Source organism: Tamandua tetradactyla, chromosome 24, assembly GCF_023851605.1.
Source record: "Tamandua tetradactyla isolate mTamTet1 chromosome 24, mTamTet1.pri, whole genome shotgun sequence".
In the NCBI taxonomy this organism is placed as follows: domain Eukaryota; kingdom Metazoa; phylum Chordata; class Mammalia; order Pilosa; family Myrmecophagidae; genus Tamandua; species Tamandua tetradactyla.
In genome coordinates, this window is record NC_135350.1 from 46,596,460 (window position 1) to 46,615,168 (window position 18,709).

General features: G+C 40.3%; 1 protein-coding gene across 2 annotated transcripts in view; it reads left to right on the forward strand.

The window, feature by feature from the left end:
* The first annotated feature begins 2,623 nt into the window (after positions 1-2,623).
* Positions 2,624-18,709, forward strand: part of RASGEF1B (RasGEF domain family member 1B) — a 39,007-nt gene continuing 22,921 nt past the window's right edge. The window contains exons 1-4 of one of the 2 annotated variants that reach the window (XM_077143036.1): positions 2,624-2,779; positions 13,864-14,046; positions 15,879-16,001; positions 16,332-16,469. In XM_077143036.1, the coding sequence (XP_076999151.1) occupies positions 13,870-14,046; positions 15,879-16,001; positions 16,332-16,469 (438 nt within the window). In that variant the 5' untranslated portion in view covers positions 2,624-2,779; positions 13,864-13,869. Of the gene's footprint in view, positions 2,780-2,821; positions 3,634-13,863; positions 14,047-15,878; positions 16,002-16,331; positions 16,470-18,709 lie in introns of those variants that run through there. The other variant, XM_077143035.1, reaches the window with a different exon arrangement.

Sequence of the window (18,709 nt, forward strand, 5' to 3'; positions counted from 1 at the left end):
ATAGCTAATGAGTACTTATTATGTTTCAGAAGCTGTTCTTGACAGTGGGAATATAGTAGGAAAACAACAACAAACTCTGTTTTTAAAACACTTACCTTCTAGTGAGAGGAGACTGGCAATAAAAGAGTATGTTAGATGGGGCCAAGTCCTATGCAGGAACCCTTCCCTCCCTCAACAAATCAGAGAAGGACATTATGGAGAGGGAGATGACTGCAGTTTTATACAAGGAGGTCAGGGAAGGCACCTCTGAAGGACATTGTTCCAAACCCTTTTACTGTATTCTTTTAATCTTCTCAAACATCCTATGAAGAATTGACTTTATTAACCATGACTGCTGTTTTTCAGATGCGTAAACTGGGCCCAAAGTCCTTTATTTCCTTTTCTAACGTTTGGTACTAACGTTTGGTAGCGGGCTAGGTGACAGAGACAGGATTAGGCTTCAGGCTGCCTGTCTCTGGAGCTGTCCCCATTAAGTATTTTTTTTCATGTAGGAAGCTAGAAGGGGCCCTGGGAGATCCCTCAGAATGGGAAGCAGGACTGTGGTTTGGTAAAACATTGAATCAATATTATGATTGTATCCATTTTCCATTTTGAGAAATACAAATAGACATATTTTGTTTTGAGGGGGAAAAAAAAACTCAGAAAGTAAAATCTGGGCAAAATCTTCCAGGCTGTTGGGCCTATCCAGAAGTTACAAAGGATATGCCAGATATTTCCATTAGAAAATCCTGATTTGGTCCAGCCCTTTTATTTTATTGTGACAGGACAAGGAACTTCAAGACTATAAGTGACTTTTCCAAAGTTGTATAGCTTGTTTATTAAATAATCTGGTTGGAAAACTGAGCTTGATAACGTAACCCGTCACTATAAGCAGAACAGTCAGGCTGACCGACCCAAGCCTTCATGATTTACTATGAATGGCTGGCCCCTGCCAACCTAGCTCTCTTGCCTGTGGCTTCTGTTTTAAACAGTAGAGATGTCATGTTAAGTCAAAGTCTCAGATAGGAAAAGTGAATTCCTGAGTTGGGAAAGACCCATTTGTATAAGGGAAGAGGGGAGTATGATAAAGAGGAAGTGAGAGGAGGCACAAATTACGGAAATGAGGTGAAACATCAGCCAAGAATAGGCAAGGTGAACTTCAAGATGGGTTTCCATCTAGGAAGGAGGGAAGGGACCATGAGGTAGGGACTAAAGGATTCCTCTAGCTCAGTAATTCTAATTATAGCCCCATAGGACAGGTAGGAGTGGTGCAGGGTTTTTTTTTTTTTTTTTTTTTTTTTTTAATTGTTCACTGGTTTATTTTTCCAAATGAGCAATAGGCTATTTACAAATAAGCAGATCTTCAATGATGCACATCGAAATGGTAATCCTGTCATTGAAATTGAAATGGAAAAAATTCATTAAGGCCCATTTGATCTGTAAGTTTAAGACAAACTTTTTAATGTAGTAACAGATTCATTTTACTTTTGATGCCCCCTCCCCCAAACACATGAGCACCAAAATGGTAAGGAATGTAAAAATTAAGGAGGGAACATTTTCAAAAGGAAATCTTTGGAGATCAGTTTACTGCAAGTAAAACATAATAAACAGTGAGTGCACACTCCTGATACACATAAATACTAATAAATAACAGATACTCCAGATATGACACAACAAATGCAGCTTTATATACAGAGAAAATGAAGCTCAGAAAAATTACTTACTCAGGATCACACAGCTGGCAAAAATTTCATGATATATCAGTTTTTCTCTTTTTGTGGGTCTCCTTCTCCCTTTTATTGCTGCCATCATTTCTTCCCTGCGCCTTTTACTTCTACCAGATGGGTTATTGAGGTTTTTGCCTTTATTCTAATACAGTTATCAAATGTCCAGTGAGTATGTGGTTACCACGACAACACACGCTTTGCTAGGGATTAGCCTCCCTGCTTGGCCTCCAGAATCAAATTTCACAGCACAAGTCCCCTACCTTTGTAGAACTTACCACAGCCAAGGGTAATTTTACATTCGTTCGTGCACCTACTTATTTGCTTAATGTTTCTCCCGCTCCCCCCCCCCCCCCCGCCCCGCCCCACTAGGTCATAAGCTTCATAATGGCAGGGAGCAGCCTGCATTTGCCACCAGTGTGTGCCCAGCGCCTAACACAATGCCTGGTCCTCAGGCGCCACATGATTCCTGAAAAATGTTCTGTGGTTCCTTTCAGCTCTCTTCGGAAAGTTACCCGGACAGTAACCTTTAGCTCATAATTATGTTACTAGATACTGTATAACGAGTCGGACCGGCATGTACAGGTAGTACACACACACACACACACACACACACACACACACACACACACGACTGCACAAACAGCCCCGGGCAGGTGCACTCAGGGGGAAACGCAAGCCTACTGAGCGAGCCAAACCAGCGCTGGTAAACAGCGCTGCGAGGGGCTCGGCGGGGCTCCTCAGCGTGGGAGGGGATAGCGGCCACCGCGCCGCGGGAGTCCCCTGCCCGCCGCCGGGACCCTGGGAGGCGCGGAGGCGGCGGGGTGGGCGTGAGCTGCGCTCGGGATTGGTCCGCAACTGTGGGCGTGGCGGGGCTGGCGGCGGGAGGCGGCGCTGGGAGCCGAGGGGTGTGCGCAGCGGCTGGCGCCGTAGTTTCAGTATAAACAAGGAGCTGACTGGTCGGGAGCATTTTTTTTAATCCTTCTCCCCGCGCGCTCTCGTTCTCTATCCTTTGGTCGCATCTGTGGGCGCGCGGCAGACATCCGGAGGCCGAGGAGTTGGGGGTCCTTGTGCGGGTAGGTTGTTCCCTGGCTGGGCTGTTCTCCCGGGAGAGGCCCGAGCCCGACGGCGGGAACTCGGTCCTGTTCTGCGCGCTGCGTCCTCCCAGGAGGCGGGATTCCGCCCTCCCGGCCGTCCGCGCTGCGCGGGGGACTAGCCGGTGGCTTCTCTAACTGCGTCCCGGCTGCCAGGTGCGCCCCGAGGAGGCGAAAGAGCCTTGGGCCAGCGAGTGCTTGAGCTCTCGCCAACACACGACGGTCCCGCAAAAGCTAGGAACCAGGGCAGCCCCCCTGCCCGGCCGCCGCCGGCTCCTGGAACTACCCCGGGGTCCGTCCGGGTCCCAACAGGTGCGAGGTCCAGCGGCTGGGACCCCGGCAGGGAAAGGCTTAGGTTTTGCTTTGCTTCTCTCGCGCCGATTTCGCAGTTAGTCCTGTTTGACGATCTGGGTGCAGTTTGTGAGGATTTGCGTTGAGTTCTGGTCGCGTTCATTCCTTTTTTATTCCCGTTTTCCTCCCTGTACACAGCTCGGGGGTTTTCTACTTCTTGACTAGTTTTAGCGTGTGGTTTGTATTGGGTGGGGCAGGGGTATGCGTATTTATTTTGGGTGTCGGTACCTTATAATCTAAGGTTTGACTCTGGAAGGGCCAAGGGAACAAAAGTCAGAGACCCGCCACTAATCCAGTGGCGACGTTCATTCATCTCCCCAGTTCACCTGGCACACTTGCGAGACACCGAGTAGCCCTTTTCTTGCTCAGGTGAGTCGCTTCGGGTCACTTGGCCCGGCGATGATGACGTGAGCTGGGGGTACCTGGAAGCCTCTCGGACAGTCAGCGTGAGGAAGCCTCTCCTAGGAACCATGGGAACAAATCCGGTACTGTATAGGAGAAAGGGGGCCAACCGGGGGTGGGAGTTGGAGGTAGGCTGGTGTGTGGGCGGCGCGCGCGTGCGTGTGTTCGTGTGTGTGTGTGTGTGTGTACTACTTAAGTATTGTTTCCCACCTCATCCCAGCCCAACAGGCACATTTCCCGCGAAAGCGACAGAGCTAAGAATCATCTGACAGTGCGGAGGCTGGCACAAGTGTGGTAAATAGTGGCAGGGGATGTTCCGGGGCGATGCACGCTTCTGAACATAGACGTGCAGATGTGCCGATGAGGTCGCTGGGTGCAGTGTGTTTAGATGACAATATGCGCACAAGGTTTGTGTGTGTGTATGTTTGGGTCGTACGCGTCTCCAAGGAGCCCTTCGTCAGCAGCGCCATGTGACCAGGGTCTGGAACTGCTGGTGTGTGTAGATCTAAATTTAGCCCTAGATGATCCACAAGTCTCTACTGACCGAGGGAGGGTCCCTGAACTGGGTGCATAAAGGGGAAGAATTCAGGGATCGGGATTTTGCGCTCTTGGATGATGTCTGGTACAGTCAGATACAGATGGGGCGATGAATAATTGTTCTTTCCTTTGAAAACAGTAGTTAGAGCTTGCTTTAATTTAAAATATAGTTGACCGTGGTGATAAGCCTATGTTAAGAGAGAAGGAGATTTACACTGAGTCAGAATCTTTATCTGATTGTAGAATTGGGAGGAAGATTACTGGCCAAATGAGGTTTAGACAAATGTAAAATTTTCTTTAAAAAAAAAAAACAGGACAAAAACCTTTTGCTGTTGACATTTTCCTGATAGAAAAAAATAGCAGCTTGTTAGACCCTATAATTAATGAGTGCTGTATTTGGGGGGGGGGGGGTGGCAAGTTTGAGACAATGAAAACCAAGGGCATTTTAAACAGAAATCAGAGTTTACAGACAGTGCTATATTATGCTTTTTAATAAATTCTCTAGCAAAGATGAGAACAGCCACTGATTAGCAAGTTTCTTGTTGGCATTCTCCACTACGTATCAGTCAATCCTTTGTTTTCTTAGAGGTGGCAACATTTCTGGCTACTAAGCATATTGGCCTTGTACTTTCCAGTTGTCTAATGGAGTGTTAAATTCTTAGAATTCATTTCTCCCATGGTGCATTTTCAGCCTTGTTCCATTTTATGTGCTTCACTAGACATTTTATCTGATACTACCACACCTGATACCTGGATCATGCTGTCTTTTGAAATAGAGAATCACCAGAAAGCATGTACATTCATTGTCTTTTATTTCCAGCTTACCATCTAGTCAAATATATTCTTCAATGTATATTACTAAATATTTCTAAATAAGTATTTATTGCATTAGTACTAAAAGATGATTCTTATTTTCATGTAGATTGATTTTTATTAATATCTAGTATTCTTAGGCCCTTGAACTAAATGTTCCAAACTTCAGTTTAGAAAATAATTGATTAGTTTGATTATTACATCTGTTTGCTTTCTTACCATTTAAAATTAACTAGTGGCAAATAGAGTACAATAGCCCAAATAAAACCAATTGAATAAGACGAATCTAGGAAGAAAGAGATGGGAAGGAATTTGAAAGGGAGAAGCCGGGGAAGTGACCATGCTAGCTAAGTAGATAGTATGGTACAGTCAGCTTCTGTAAAGGCCTTCTGGAAAGGCTTCCTGGAAGAAGTGTATTTTAAAGGAACATTCAGATGCCTACAGGAGGGCAGCTCCTTGCTTGGGTGAGGATCTGCAGATAGTGAAAGCAGGGATTGAGAATTTTGATTCTGATACCACAAAAAATGGAAAAACCATTTCAACATTTTGTGAGGTCTTAAAGAGACAAGTTATACTGCTGAAAATGCTGCTTAATTAAAATTTATGGGGGATTTTTGTTGTTATGGTTGAATTCAGGTGTTGATTCCTGACCCTTCTCACTTTTTCGGAATTATAGTTGTCTTTTTTTCTTTTTTGCTCTTCCAATATTAAATCTACAAAATTTAGATCTGTGCAAGCCTTAATTATCTTAAAATGACAGGTGTCGTAACCTAGTGTTGTAGGCAGATTTCTTTCTTGAGACTTTTCTGGCTGAACTGGATCCCTAATAATTCACTTATCTTCCTCCTGTACCTGAAGTTTCTGTAAAATGGACGCAGGGATTGAACCACATGATTTATGCGTCTCTCTTAGCTTGGTGATAACAGATTTTTTGCTGTGCATTATCACTGCGTGCATGTGCTGTGCCCTTTTAGAGGTGAGGGAATAATGAAGTGACTTGCAGATAGATGTTTACCTGCTTTCTGGATACATGGAAATGAAGAGAGGAGAGTGAAGTTTCTTTTTATTATTGGGGTTTATGTAGAGATTTAATGAACTACTTTTTGCTTTTATTCTTCTCCCCAAATGTGAGAATTTAAAAATATGATTTTTTTTTGGTCTCTTGATTTAACTACTGTCTAAGTGTTTAATTTCTCTATTGACCAGTCATTTTTTCTTTATGGGGGGCTATTTAGGGTATATTCAGTATTTCATCTCAAAGTATATCTGTATCTGGATATCATTCATCTGGTTCAAATTTTATTAGGAAACCCTGTATGAAAATTAGTTTAACACAAAGAAAGTACAAATTAACCTTATAATAAAGCAAAACATTTTATACTACTAATATTTCTGCTTATCTAAAAGAGAAGCAAGGGAAGGGCAAGGATAAGGGTAGAATTTTTAGAACTTGTAGCCAAAAAATAAAACTATTTTATTATTATATTTATTATAATAATTTCAATAATATAATGTAAAGAGAGGCTCTACTTGATTAGTACATGTCTTCGTAAAATATTAGCTCTTTTTCCTGCTGAGATGAACTGGATTTAGAAAAATAAAACAAAGTCTTAATAAATGATGCACCCCTATGTAATGTTCTATAATTGAGCTGGAGATCTGTCATGTATAAGTGGTGGTCTGACTGCTTACAACTGTGCTGTAGAAAATGGTAGCCATAGGCCACATGGAACTATTTAAATTTAAACTTGATTTAATTAAACAAAATTAAAAATGAGTTTCTCAGTTGCACTAGCCATATTTTAAGTGCTCAATAGCCACATACGACTAGTGGCTACCAGATTGGACAGTGCCTAAGAGGAACATTCCCAGTATTCCAGAGAGCTCTGCTGGTCAGCTCTGACTTTAGATAATGATGATTTTGATTATCCAGAAGATCATTTTTATCCTCTGGGAAGGTGAAAGTTAATTATTAACATAGATGAACACTTAAAACCTAAGGAAAGTAAGACTGACTGACTGTCAGCTTATCCTTTGACCGTAAAGCATAAGCTACACCACCTTTCAGAGTTCAGTAATACGCCAAGGTCACAAACACCTATTTTTCAATGTTTTTTTCCCCCTAGAATTCTAGTTGCCCTCTTGCTTTTCTAAACCATCACTGACTGTTAGTGCTGGAAAGCACTAACCATTTAGAAGACATGGAATGAGGTGCCACCTACTGTTAAAATCAGGAACTGCATGTAAAAATGATTCATGCATAAAGGATGTGAACATATTCTGTATTGTTTCCAACAGTAAAAATTTATCTCATAGAAGTTTTAAATGACTCTCCAGCCCATAATGGGTTGTCATCTACCAAAGTATTGCTTTGTGTCTTAAAAATACTGCTAACAAGGCAAAAGATGAAAATTTTAGCTTTATTTTCTTTCAAGAGAAGCCAGAAATAGCAACTGAGTCAGAATCCCCTTCCTCCAGAAATGAGGAATTAGTAGGGAATTTTTTAAGTATCATGTTGGACCAATCAAAGCAAAACGCAGATTCATTTTTTGTATGAAAGCCTGTAACTTAAATAGGGAAATGTTATCACCATTTCATTCTTATTATGGAGAAAAAGAAGATCGTCCTTCCTTTAAAATACTCTGTTTTTTATACTTAACTATGAAGTAGAGTAAGCGTTAGGAACTCAGTTCCAAAGAATGTACTTATCTTGGAGTTCTGCCCTTTCGGTTTATGTGTGGTCTGTGTGTTCCTGTGCCAAAGAAGTGCATTGATTCTAAGTTGTCTGCTCTTTATTGTTTGCCTTCTCAACACAATAGTCTTTTCTTCAAGGGGAGTTAGCAGAGGTGTAGCATTTCTACAGTATCCAGAGATGCTGTTAGAAATCTCTGCTTTTAGGATTTCCCCTCACTGAGGAAAGAAATAAGCAGATAATCTTCTAGACATTTTCAGGCTCAAAATAAGCCATATTTTAGTATCAGAAACTTAACTATTACCTTTCATAACTCAAATCCTTATATTCTGAGACCTACCAGTATCAAAAGGAATAAAGCTACAATATGTAAACTCATTCTGTTGCGGATCTCTGGAAACTTTAAATGAATAAAGGAAGAAAGTATCTTTGAAGATGCATCCCACCAAAGTACAAAGTTCTTTTGAAACATAGTTGGGAATTGAGGACTGGTAATTCCAGGATATTAAATCAAACCTCTCCCTACTAAACAAATATGCTTCCAAAGTTCAACTGCGATATGGAGGCCCTCATCTACTCTTTTTTTTAAATTGGGATACCTGCCCAGCATTTGAACAGAAGCGAAACTAAGTGATCACAACATAAAGACACTTGATTTATTAAATATTTCACTGAAGCACTCTGATGAAATAGTGATTCGTTAAAAAAAAATGTCTCTGACTTACACCTTTTCCCTCTCATTCTCTTGTGCGCAAAGGAACTGCTGACTTGGCATTCTGGTAGAAATTTACAAAGTGCCTATACCGAATGTTGAAGGATGGCTTTTGATTTTGTTCCCACACCCATCTTTTCCTCAGCCTTTCTTCCCATTTGAATTGTCACCTGAAACCACCTTATCCTGATGCACCTGCTTCGTTATAAATAACACTGCAAAGCAGTCACTGATTCAAACACACTGTGCTGTTCAGAAAAAGGCAGCTTTTCATCTGCTGCTTTGGTTGGTTTTAAGCCATTAGGCATGCCTTTCAAATCCATTCACCCCTTAAATCACCCAGAGCCTGCTTCCTTGCTGCTGGATCAGTGTCAGGCTGAACTTTTCAGGGTCCTTGGAAGAACATGATATATCTCTGGTGACTGAATTAGCTTCCCTGTAAGATAACTTGTCTGTCAATCATCTTTTCAGCTACCAAATTAATTTAAGAAAGAACATTTATCTTGTATACCTGGGTTGGGGGTTGGGTATATTTTTACTCCCCATTGGGAAGTTTTCCAGAAAAACCTGTAATTGTATACTAATATTGGTGGCTCTAAGCTTTCCTTTAGCCTGATTCATTTTTAAAAATCTGTCTTCCATTACCTTACTATGTCTCTTGCCCAGGCCAGAGTGCCCTGTGCTGCCTCCATTTAGGGGGAAAAATGCCTATTTTACTATCGCTACCCAAAACTAGAAGAATTATTATTCTTTTATTTTCTTTAACCCTATTTGATTTCCAGTGCCTGAAAATATAAATATGCCTTAAATTCGAAGGAGACGCCCTTGACCACCTTAGACCAAGGTTTTCTTCAGAACCAACCATGTTCTCCTTCTTTGAAGTACCGTGGATACCTCAGATCTACCTTCTGTGTGTTCTAGCACATGGGCTTATTAATATAAGCAGATTTGTTGGTATATTTATCTGGGGGTGTTGGGGAGGGAGATTTGTGTTCTCCCTAAAAAGTTGAAAGCCACTGGCCCAAAGGAACTTAGTTTCTGAGTTCTGAGCAACCCACTTACAAATGAAACTTTGTAAGGGAAGTATTGCTTGTGAGGAGATCAACCTGTCCTCTACACTGGCGGTGATTTAAATGGATGAGCGGCTTTTTCACCTGTCTTATAAATCTCTCTTCTTCCAAAGAAGGTAGCTACTTTGAAGCTTGACTCAATTGAAAACCAATGCCGGTATCTAACTTGCTGCTTTGTCACATATTCTTATTTTGGAGAAGAATCAGTGTTTCCTGAATAAAATTTTTGGTTAGCAGTTCCTCACAGATAGCTAAATTGAGCTGGTGAAATTTGTGCTAAGGAAGGATGGGAGACAGTGGAGAACCTGGCATTCGGAATATTTTTGAAAGTATCGGGGATGCAAATCCAGAGTCTGTGGAAACCCAAGGCAGAAAATATTAATTGTGGGAACTGAAAGGAGAAGGTTTGCTGCATATAAGAAGGCATCAGTACTATGTTGAGATTAAAAGAAAAAAAGAAAAGCAACTATGGGATAGGAGCCTCAGGTTTAACCCTTCTCCCCTGGTGAAATCGTTAGTAAATGATTCCTAGAGTTAATAGTGTCCAGGGATAAATACCTCTCTGAATTCTCATGTCCAGTACTTGGATACTGGATTTGTTTACTTAAACAAAAGCCAAGCCATTATTTAATCTTCCTAACCGCCACCTCTTGATTCCAGAAGCAGGTAGAACTAAAGACCCAGACATCGACTCTTGGTGATACTGAACAGCTCTGATTGATCTGGGTAAATAAGCTGCTATACTTATCTCCTTAGATATTTGAAAATATGCTTCAAAAACAGTACATTCCGTTTCATTCACATGTACTGACCTTTCCCCTTTTTTATCCGGTTGCATCTGTTACCCAAGGCAGTTGATCCTCCCAGAAAATGGCTAGTCTGGCCACTTGTTAGAGATTGTCCAGAAATGCATGATAAATACTGTCATCCAGTAGCTTTCTTTTCGTCATTTTTCTCATTGAAATTACCACTGGAAATCTGTAAAGGGTATGCAAACAAATTTAAGAATTTCCTTGAATCTAAATCTAAAATGCCATCAATTATTTTTAAATTATTTCATATTCTGCTGAAATAAAAAAGACTGCCAATTAAACAGTGCCATGTTTTCTTATCTCATGATTAGTTAGATGAAACCCAATTTCAAAAGTATCAAAGTTTTAAAAAAGCATGTATTAGAATCTAATGAAATCTCTTTCTGGAGGAGATGATACCTTGATAGCAAAAGTCAGTAGTTTAAATGCTGATGTTGGCGGTATTGCTTTTTAATAAGAGTAATTAAGACGGATAAGGATGATTCCCAAATAGAATGGTTGCGTTTGTAAGCAGGTAACACATTACACAAATGGGAGCTGCTGAACTTCTCAGAACCTTCCACACTGTGGAACTGAAGACTTGCCAGGAAAGAGCCTTGAGGGGGAATTGACGTCAAGGACTGTGGAATATGCTTTTTTCCCAGAAGAATGCACAACTAAGCATGGGAGAAGGGCTTAAGCAATTGAAAAAAAAAAATGATGTCTTTGTATGGCAAAGTAGAAAAGTATGATCATTGTGCCTAAACGGACGGGGTCTCTTGGAGTAACTCAGATCTTAGCTGTTTGTTGTTGCTATGTACAAGTTCAGCAATCCAGGTGGCTCGTGAGAAAATGAAATCAGCTGCTTGGCAAAGGCAGAAAACCACCTCTGACATACTGTATCTCTTCTCACGATTGATTTTTAAAAATAATAATCTATAACCCCAATTAATTTACCTCCATTTGCATTTCTTTGCCATCTGCAGTATTTTCTTCTAGTATCTGGTTGATGGGAGTTGTCTAAGTGTTGATTTTTGTGTGTCTTACAAGAAATCCTGTGTGTGATACATTTCCAAAAAGCAATGCAGAAGTCTTTTACCATTGCTCTAATAATGATGATCTAAGAAGAATTTTATAAACAAAATGGGTAGTTTTGATATAATTAGAATTTCGGAAGGGGTGAGTAAAATAGAAAATGATTTTCTAGATGGAAACCATACTGGGGATGGGGTTGGAGGTGGGGAAAATCAGTGAAGTTTCACAACTGTTAATTGCCAGGACTAGGACTTCATTAAATTTGAGTCCCTGTCTACTTCGTGGGAGTAGATAATTAAGAAGTACAAATTCTTGCCTTTTGGTGCTGGTTCCTTGAAATTAATCCTCAGTTACCCATGTCCCTTTTATGGGTTAGTATTAACTGTTAAAGAGCACAAGGCACCAGGGCTGCAGATTCAGGGCCATTCCGTTGGTCTCACCCTGCACTTCAGTCGCATTGCTGTGCCATGTTAGCCTGGTGCCTTCACTTCACTGTCCCGGGTCTCCGTTTGCACATTTGTCAAAAGAGGAGCTTGGACCAGCTTGTGGGTGACCCGTGGACTTTGACGTCTTCCGTGACTGTCTTGCACCATTTGTTAGACACAGAAGACATACATTCTTCCACTGAGTTACAATCCCTAAATCCATCTCACTCATTCTTAAACCTCTGAACAACCACTTCTAATTGACGGCAGTTGGGAAGTGAAATGATCAACCTGGACCAATTGATGGGTCTAAGATCTGTTTGAACTCTTAAAATTTTCTAATTTTCTGGAATTTTTAAATCCCAGCCAAGTATCTTGCCAAAGTGCTTTATTTAGATGGTTTCAATAGTAACTAGTAAGTGGAGAAATTGAGGAAAATTAGGAGTTCCTGGCAGAAAAAAAACAAACAAAAACAATTTAAAAGGCGTGATGAAGTGAGTCCCATCTGCCCAGCTTGAGGACAATGTCTCAAGGTAAGGGCAGACAGACCTTCTTTAATCCCCACCAAGGTCAATTTATTTGTGAAGGGTTGTATTGCACATGAATTATATTCACAGCAAACTAACAATGTGACGAGGAAAGAAATGTACTTTGTCCTTGGCCTTATAAATCATGTTTAACATTGAGTTATTTTACCCTGATTCCTACATGTGAGGTCTCACCGACTAAGGGGGTGGTATGGAGCAGTTGTGTTATCGTTTACATTCCATAATATTTGCTCCTTTTGGCTTTTATAACTGTGTCCTTCCAAAGCCAGAGGCACAGTAACGTTGACCCTGGTGGTGACAAATTTTCCCAAGTGGAGTGATTCTCGGTAATGACTTTCTTCTCACCAGTGACTGTTTTTTCATTGATCTTTTTAAATTCCCTCTCAGCACCAGTTTCTGGATGGGATAGTACAAAGAGCTGAAGCTTCTTCTTTTCTATTTCCTTTCTTGCTGCTTCTTTGCCTAACCGCTATTTCCATCCGCCAGGTCTGCCTTGTAAAGGATGCTGCTGTTTTTCCTAACACTCCACCCCTGGCCACCTCCTGCCCAGGCACATGCACATGCATGGCGCACTGTGTCCCCATTTGCTGTAGCTGGAACAGATGCTTGTGGAGTGCCGGATGTGACTTCTCAGACAGGGCTCCAAACCCCCTCCCATTCTGATGCAAATATATTTTGGCATCTTGAAAAGAAGGATTAGCCTAGGTTCTGTCCTCCTGCAGCCTCCACATGCCCTGTCCTGCCAGTCCAAGGTCTGGAGGACTGCTTCTACTCATTGTTTGTCTTGTCTATTCCTTCCCAGCAGCTTTTGAATGCCTTCATTGTCCAGACACGCTACCAGAAATTGGGAGTCTGTTCTCAGAGCCCTGTGCTCTGTCCCTGGGAATCTGAGTAATAACTTAATACTTTCTGGCCTCTACTGAGCACCCTCTGACAACGGCTTTGTGAGGGGCAAAGCACACAGATGGAGAGAAGCAAATTATCTCGGGACTGTCAGAGCACTCCTTGTTCCCCAATCCACTGCCTTCTCCGCCTGCATGTTTACTGAGAACTGAGGCTTTACAGAGGTTCCCCTCTTCCTCAAAAGAACTTGACACAAAGGGGTATCTGGTCTTCTAGTGAAAGCTGAGGAAAAGTCAGGATTATGCATTAAATCTCGTCATATGTACTAAATATGTAAATAAATACATATATGCACTATGCACTCTAACTCAAGGCTTCTCACAATTTAGTTTTTAACTTTTGCCCAGTGCTAGTTGGATATCTCTTAAGTGTTATATAATTCTTCATAACCAAATGTGAGGATTTACATAGTTCCTTCCTTGGAAATGTTAAGACTCAGTGGAATAAAGCAATCCCAAGCCTATTTCCCTTCCCCCACTATTGTTAACCAGATGTAAAACATCAGTATCTAAATATGGCAGCCTGAGACATGAATTTCAAGTCCAGATTGGATTGCGTGGGCTGATCATTTTATAGTATTTGATTCAATAAGATTAGGACTCAAAAGTTACTCATGCATGTATTACTTAAAGAGTAATTTTGTTCTTGATGGACTCTGACATTGTGTCAGAATCTAAACTTTTTTTTTAAATTGCCTGTTCCCTGGTTACTAAGATTTAATGCTTCTTAAGCTTATTTTTTCCTTTTACTACATATTGCTGACACTATGTTTTCTTGTTCCTTTCAGGAAAGCATGCCACAGACTCCTCCCTTTTCAGCAATGTTTGACAGCAGTGGTTATAACCGAAACCTCTATCAGTCTGCAGAGGACAGCTGTGGAGGGTTGTATTACCATGACAACAACCTCCTCTCCGGCTCTCTGGAAGCACTCATCCAGCACTTAGTACCTAATGTGGATTACTACCCGGATGTAGGTGCTCATACTTCTCTAAAACACATCCTTGCAATTGAGCAGAAATTATATACACTAGGCAGGGGCCATAGATCTACAGAATTATGTCTGGGTTGCTAAGAATTTTTCTAATAGAAATTGCATATTGACTATGCTGACAGTATTATCTCCAAATTTAGGTTGAGTGTCTTAAGATCAAATTGAGCCCAGGTATGGATCAGATTTTGGTGCTGTCTGGGTATCAGTTACTTTTCAGGCCAAGTACCACATTGTAGGCAGTCAAATATCATCTAACTGTAATTTCTGTATATTTGATGCATGCATATACCTTGGTCTTTAAATGGAAATGCCAGAGAACATTGAATGCTCCCAGAATATCTAATGCCTTTTTTTCCCCAAGACTGTCCCTATGCTGAGAAAAGTGAAGTTAGTCAGGGAAAGTACATAAAAGAGAGAGCAAGATTTATGCTCAATTTGCAGTTTGCAGTTTGAACGTCAGTGACATTTGCTTATGTTTTACCTGGGTAACCTACATTTGTATACAAATCTCTAGATAGTACTTTCCTATCTAGGGAATTCTTTATACATTTTCTCAATCTTTACAGTAAGTTCAAGAGGTTAGAGAGGAGAAAACTGAAATTCACAATGTTCAGTAATTTGCATGCAGGCTTACTCCCAGCATCGGCAGTCAAACACAGGTTTTCTATCTCCAGGGCAAGTGATTTTTTTTTCATTCCCTTGTGCCACAGCTGCCTCTTTAGAGTTGAGCTTAGTAGTACAATGAGATTTACTGACTAGCTGGTTGTTGATGAAGATTTCATGAAAATATGTAGATACTATATTTAATGATTTAGTAAATATACTAATGGCCTTGGTGTGCAAAGAAAAGTTTGTGCTTGCCACTGTAATGCACAGTAACGCTTCTTACTAAGTTATTGCTCTGTGTGTGATTTGTTATATAGCATTTTCAGATATGTTGCCACACAGGGAAAACTTGTAATCATAAGTACAAGGAATTCCTTGTTGGGCTCTGTAAGTGTTTATAAGCTATTAAAGGAGCCTACCGGGCAGGGAACGGGAGGAGTCAGAGGAGTCTGTGGTGGGGGGAAACAACCGTGGAAATTGTTCTTTTCATAGGGAGTCTGAAACTATTATAACAAATAGGCTCTACTTCATTACTGGCTTCTTGGGAGAGAATGTGGTTAAAGAAAAGTATTTAGTGTTATATTGTGCTTTATCACATTGCTGAGCCTTTGAGCAAACAGATTACTTGAAAGCCTGCCTTTGAATGTTCTGACATAAACACTGCAGCATGCCATGCTGGGCACACTGGAGAATTCTTAAGCTGAATGCAGGCTGTTTTTTTTTTTTTTTGGTTTGGTTTTATTTCCATTGAGTTACTGTAATATTTGGACATAGAACACAGTTCTGTGTGGGGGGTATATCTAAGTTAGATTCACCTCCCTGGGCTGAATTCTATTCTACTTTGCTAGAGTGAAATATGTGTCCAGGTGTCCTTGCTTCCTGAGAATGGATTTGAAAATGTGCTCTGAATAGTTTTTCTAAACTTATCCTGTCCTTTTGTTAGTTTAAGCAGTGTTTAAAGGAAAAGATACATAAGAGGATAAAGGAGAAATCTCTCTTACACTGTTTTTTGCTACTAGTAGGCATCACTTTTGAAACTGCAGCATAACCTTGTTCAAGAGGACTTTATCAGAAACTCTCTAGATAGCTATATATAGTTGGATAATGAAATAAAATATTTTTTATTTTTTTGATATATGATAGTAGAGAAGTAGTATTTGTTTCAGTGAGAATGTAACCATTATGGCTTTTTTCTCTTACCGCAGAGAACATACATCTTTACCTTCCTACTCAGTTCTCGGTTATTTATGCATCCCTATGAACTAATGGCCAAAGTTTGCCACTTATGTGTCGAGCACCAGAGACTAAGTGATCCTAGCAGTGACAAGGTAATGAAACATTCTGAACTTTATAATTTTTAAATGTTAGTTTTGGTAACTTGATGGCTTAAGTAATCATAGCATATTTCAGGCTAAGATGCATGGAAGGCCTCAGAACTGTTCATAGGGAATTAGGAATGTTGTAAATAACGTAGTACAAATCTTATGCCTTGGAGGACCCCTCTGATGCCCTAAATTGGTGGTGCTTGGCATCGACATGGAAGTATGGAAAGACTGGAGCCGCTTCTTCAGCTCTAGAGACTTTGTATAGAAGTTTATCAGTGACTTGGTTTTTAATGGCAGATAAAACACTGAGTTAGATTTTCTTTTTCTCCCTAGAACCAGATAAGAAAAATTGCACCGAAAATCCTTCAACTTCTGACAGAATGGACAGAAACATTTCCGTATGATTTTCGGGATGAAAGAATGATGAGAAACTTAAAAGATCTGGCTCACCGAATAGCCAGTGGTGAAGAGGTGGGTAACCTGAATTTAGCACAGCCCCTTGAATTCCAAGGCATAACCTTGGTGGGAAATGGTGCTGAATTGTGCATCAGAATCTCCACTGGTAACTTCCTGTTTTGCCTTTGGACAAGTCCTCTACATATATATTGGTCTGTTTGGTATGTCAAATGGGGATGATTGGATATGATTTAGATTTATAGGCAATTAATTTAGGGGTATATTCATGTCAATTCATGCACAGGATTTGTGTTGCAAGTGTATTTTTGATCTTACTTTACTTTTACCTTTCTTCCTTCCAAAAAGGTATGACACAGCTAATTAGAGAATAAATAGCTTATCAATAGATTAAACATTAATAGAACAAAATAAATAACAATATATTAATAGATATAAGAATGTAGTGGGAAGTCATAAATAGAAATAGATAACCTGGACAATGGAAAGGAGAAAATAAATATACTCATCTTGGGAGCTTGTAGAGTAGAGTAATCCGTAGAGTAGACTGATTTGAGTCTAAGCTCCTTGCAAAGGGGAAACATAGTTGATTATGCAAGTCTCATTATCAGAAAAGAGAAAGCATACTAATTCCTCAGTGAATTAGGTTAAATGAAATTTATTTTAAAAATATCTTTCTTATGAGGGACTTTGTACAGGGGATTATAGAATGAGATCATGGAAACTGTTTTTTATAGTATTTTCAAAAAAAATGTCCCATGATGAAAGCATAAAATGAGACCATGTGATAAATATATAGTTTAGCAAAGGTGATTCTTTGGAGGCAGACACAGTAAGGAGGACAGAGAAAATGATCCAAGCCTCTGGTACCAGAGGTTGATTTGTGACTAGAACCTAGAGTATATGGAGATGGAAAGCAAGTCTCCTCGATAATCCTCCATAAATATCACTTCCCTCAACTGAGCCTTCGAGAAGAGTTAATGGCTGTGACAAATTCAAGGTTATCCTCTTTGAAGTGAACCTGGAGGGCTGATGCTCTGTGTTGAGGCTTGTAGAGCAAAGTTGTCTTTGTAGTTGCTCTGTTGCTGGCAAGCTCCTGGGAACAAGTTACTTAGGCACCAGTACAACGTTTTCACATAGGTAAGGATCAGCAAAACATTTGGCAATAGCAATGATGTCTTGTTTTGTTGGTCTTTGAAATACTTTTTCCCAATGTGAATAATCTTCCTTGTGGACTCATTGTTTCAGTGGTGTGCTCTAAAGATCATGTAACAAGATACCCTATCTATTCTATGTGTGTCTTGTGAATGCATTTTAATGCCATTTTCCCCAACTTAAAAAAAAAAGCAAAGCTTATATAAAATTAGTGTGAAAAAAATTATACGGGGCTTCTCTGAGCTATGTTTTATTCATGAAAATGAAATTAACCCTTTTAATGTTCTCTTTTGATATTGTTTTGAACCCTGGTGCCTGAGACGGCGACATTTCTGCAAGGCTGAATGAGTACTTTCCTGAATCATTTTGCAAGCTATGACTGTTAAAATCATTTTGCCTGTATGCCTGTGACAGGTTCAAGGCAGGCATACATTGGTAGGTCCTTCACAAAGGCAAAAGTTAAGCATCACAGTGCAGTTTTGTAGTGAATCTTGTAGTAGAGGAGTTAGCTGTTGGGTTATTTGGCAGTCACTGCTGGCTTAGTGACTGTGGTTTTAGACAAGCTGCCCCAAATATTAGTGGCATCATAAGGGCTTTTTTCTTCTATGAAGACTGAGACCTGGAGTCAGACAGTCCATACTTCATTTCAGTTAAGTTGTAGTTAGGTAATTAACTGTATATGTAGGTCAGCTGACCTTCCTGCTATTGGTTTTTTAAAAGATAGGAATTGTGACTTAGTTCTTTCCAAAAGGAATGCCTTAAATATCTTTTGCTTTTTAAGGTAAAAATTAGTATTTTGAAAATGCCAAGTGGATGCCTTTGGATCCTTCTTATCTTGGGTGTCAAAGAGGCTGGTCAGAAGGGGTCTGGTCTTTTTACAGGATCAAACCATTCGAGGGTGGGATAGAACTGTGCAAAGCACCCAACAGTCTCTGGCCCTTACTTCTTATCAACACTTCATCTTAACAACATATCCTTGGTAACTCTGCCGTATTTGGCATACTGAGAATTTCAGATGGTGCTGAGGATGAAAAGAGGAGGTAAAAAAATAAGCCAGGTCTACATGAAGAATTGAAAAAACTAGGGTTTGAGTAGAGTGGTATCACTTGTCCTGATCAGAATGGGTTTTATGGTGAAAGTCC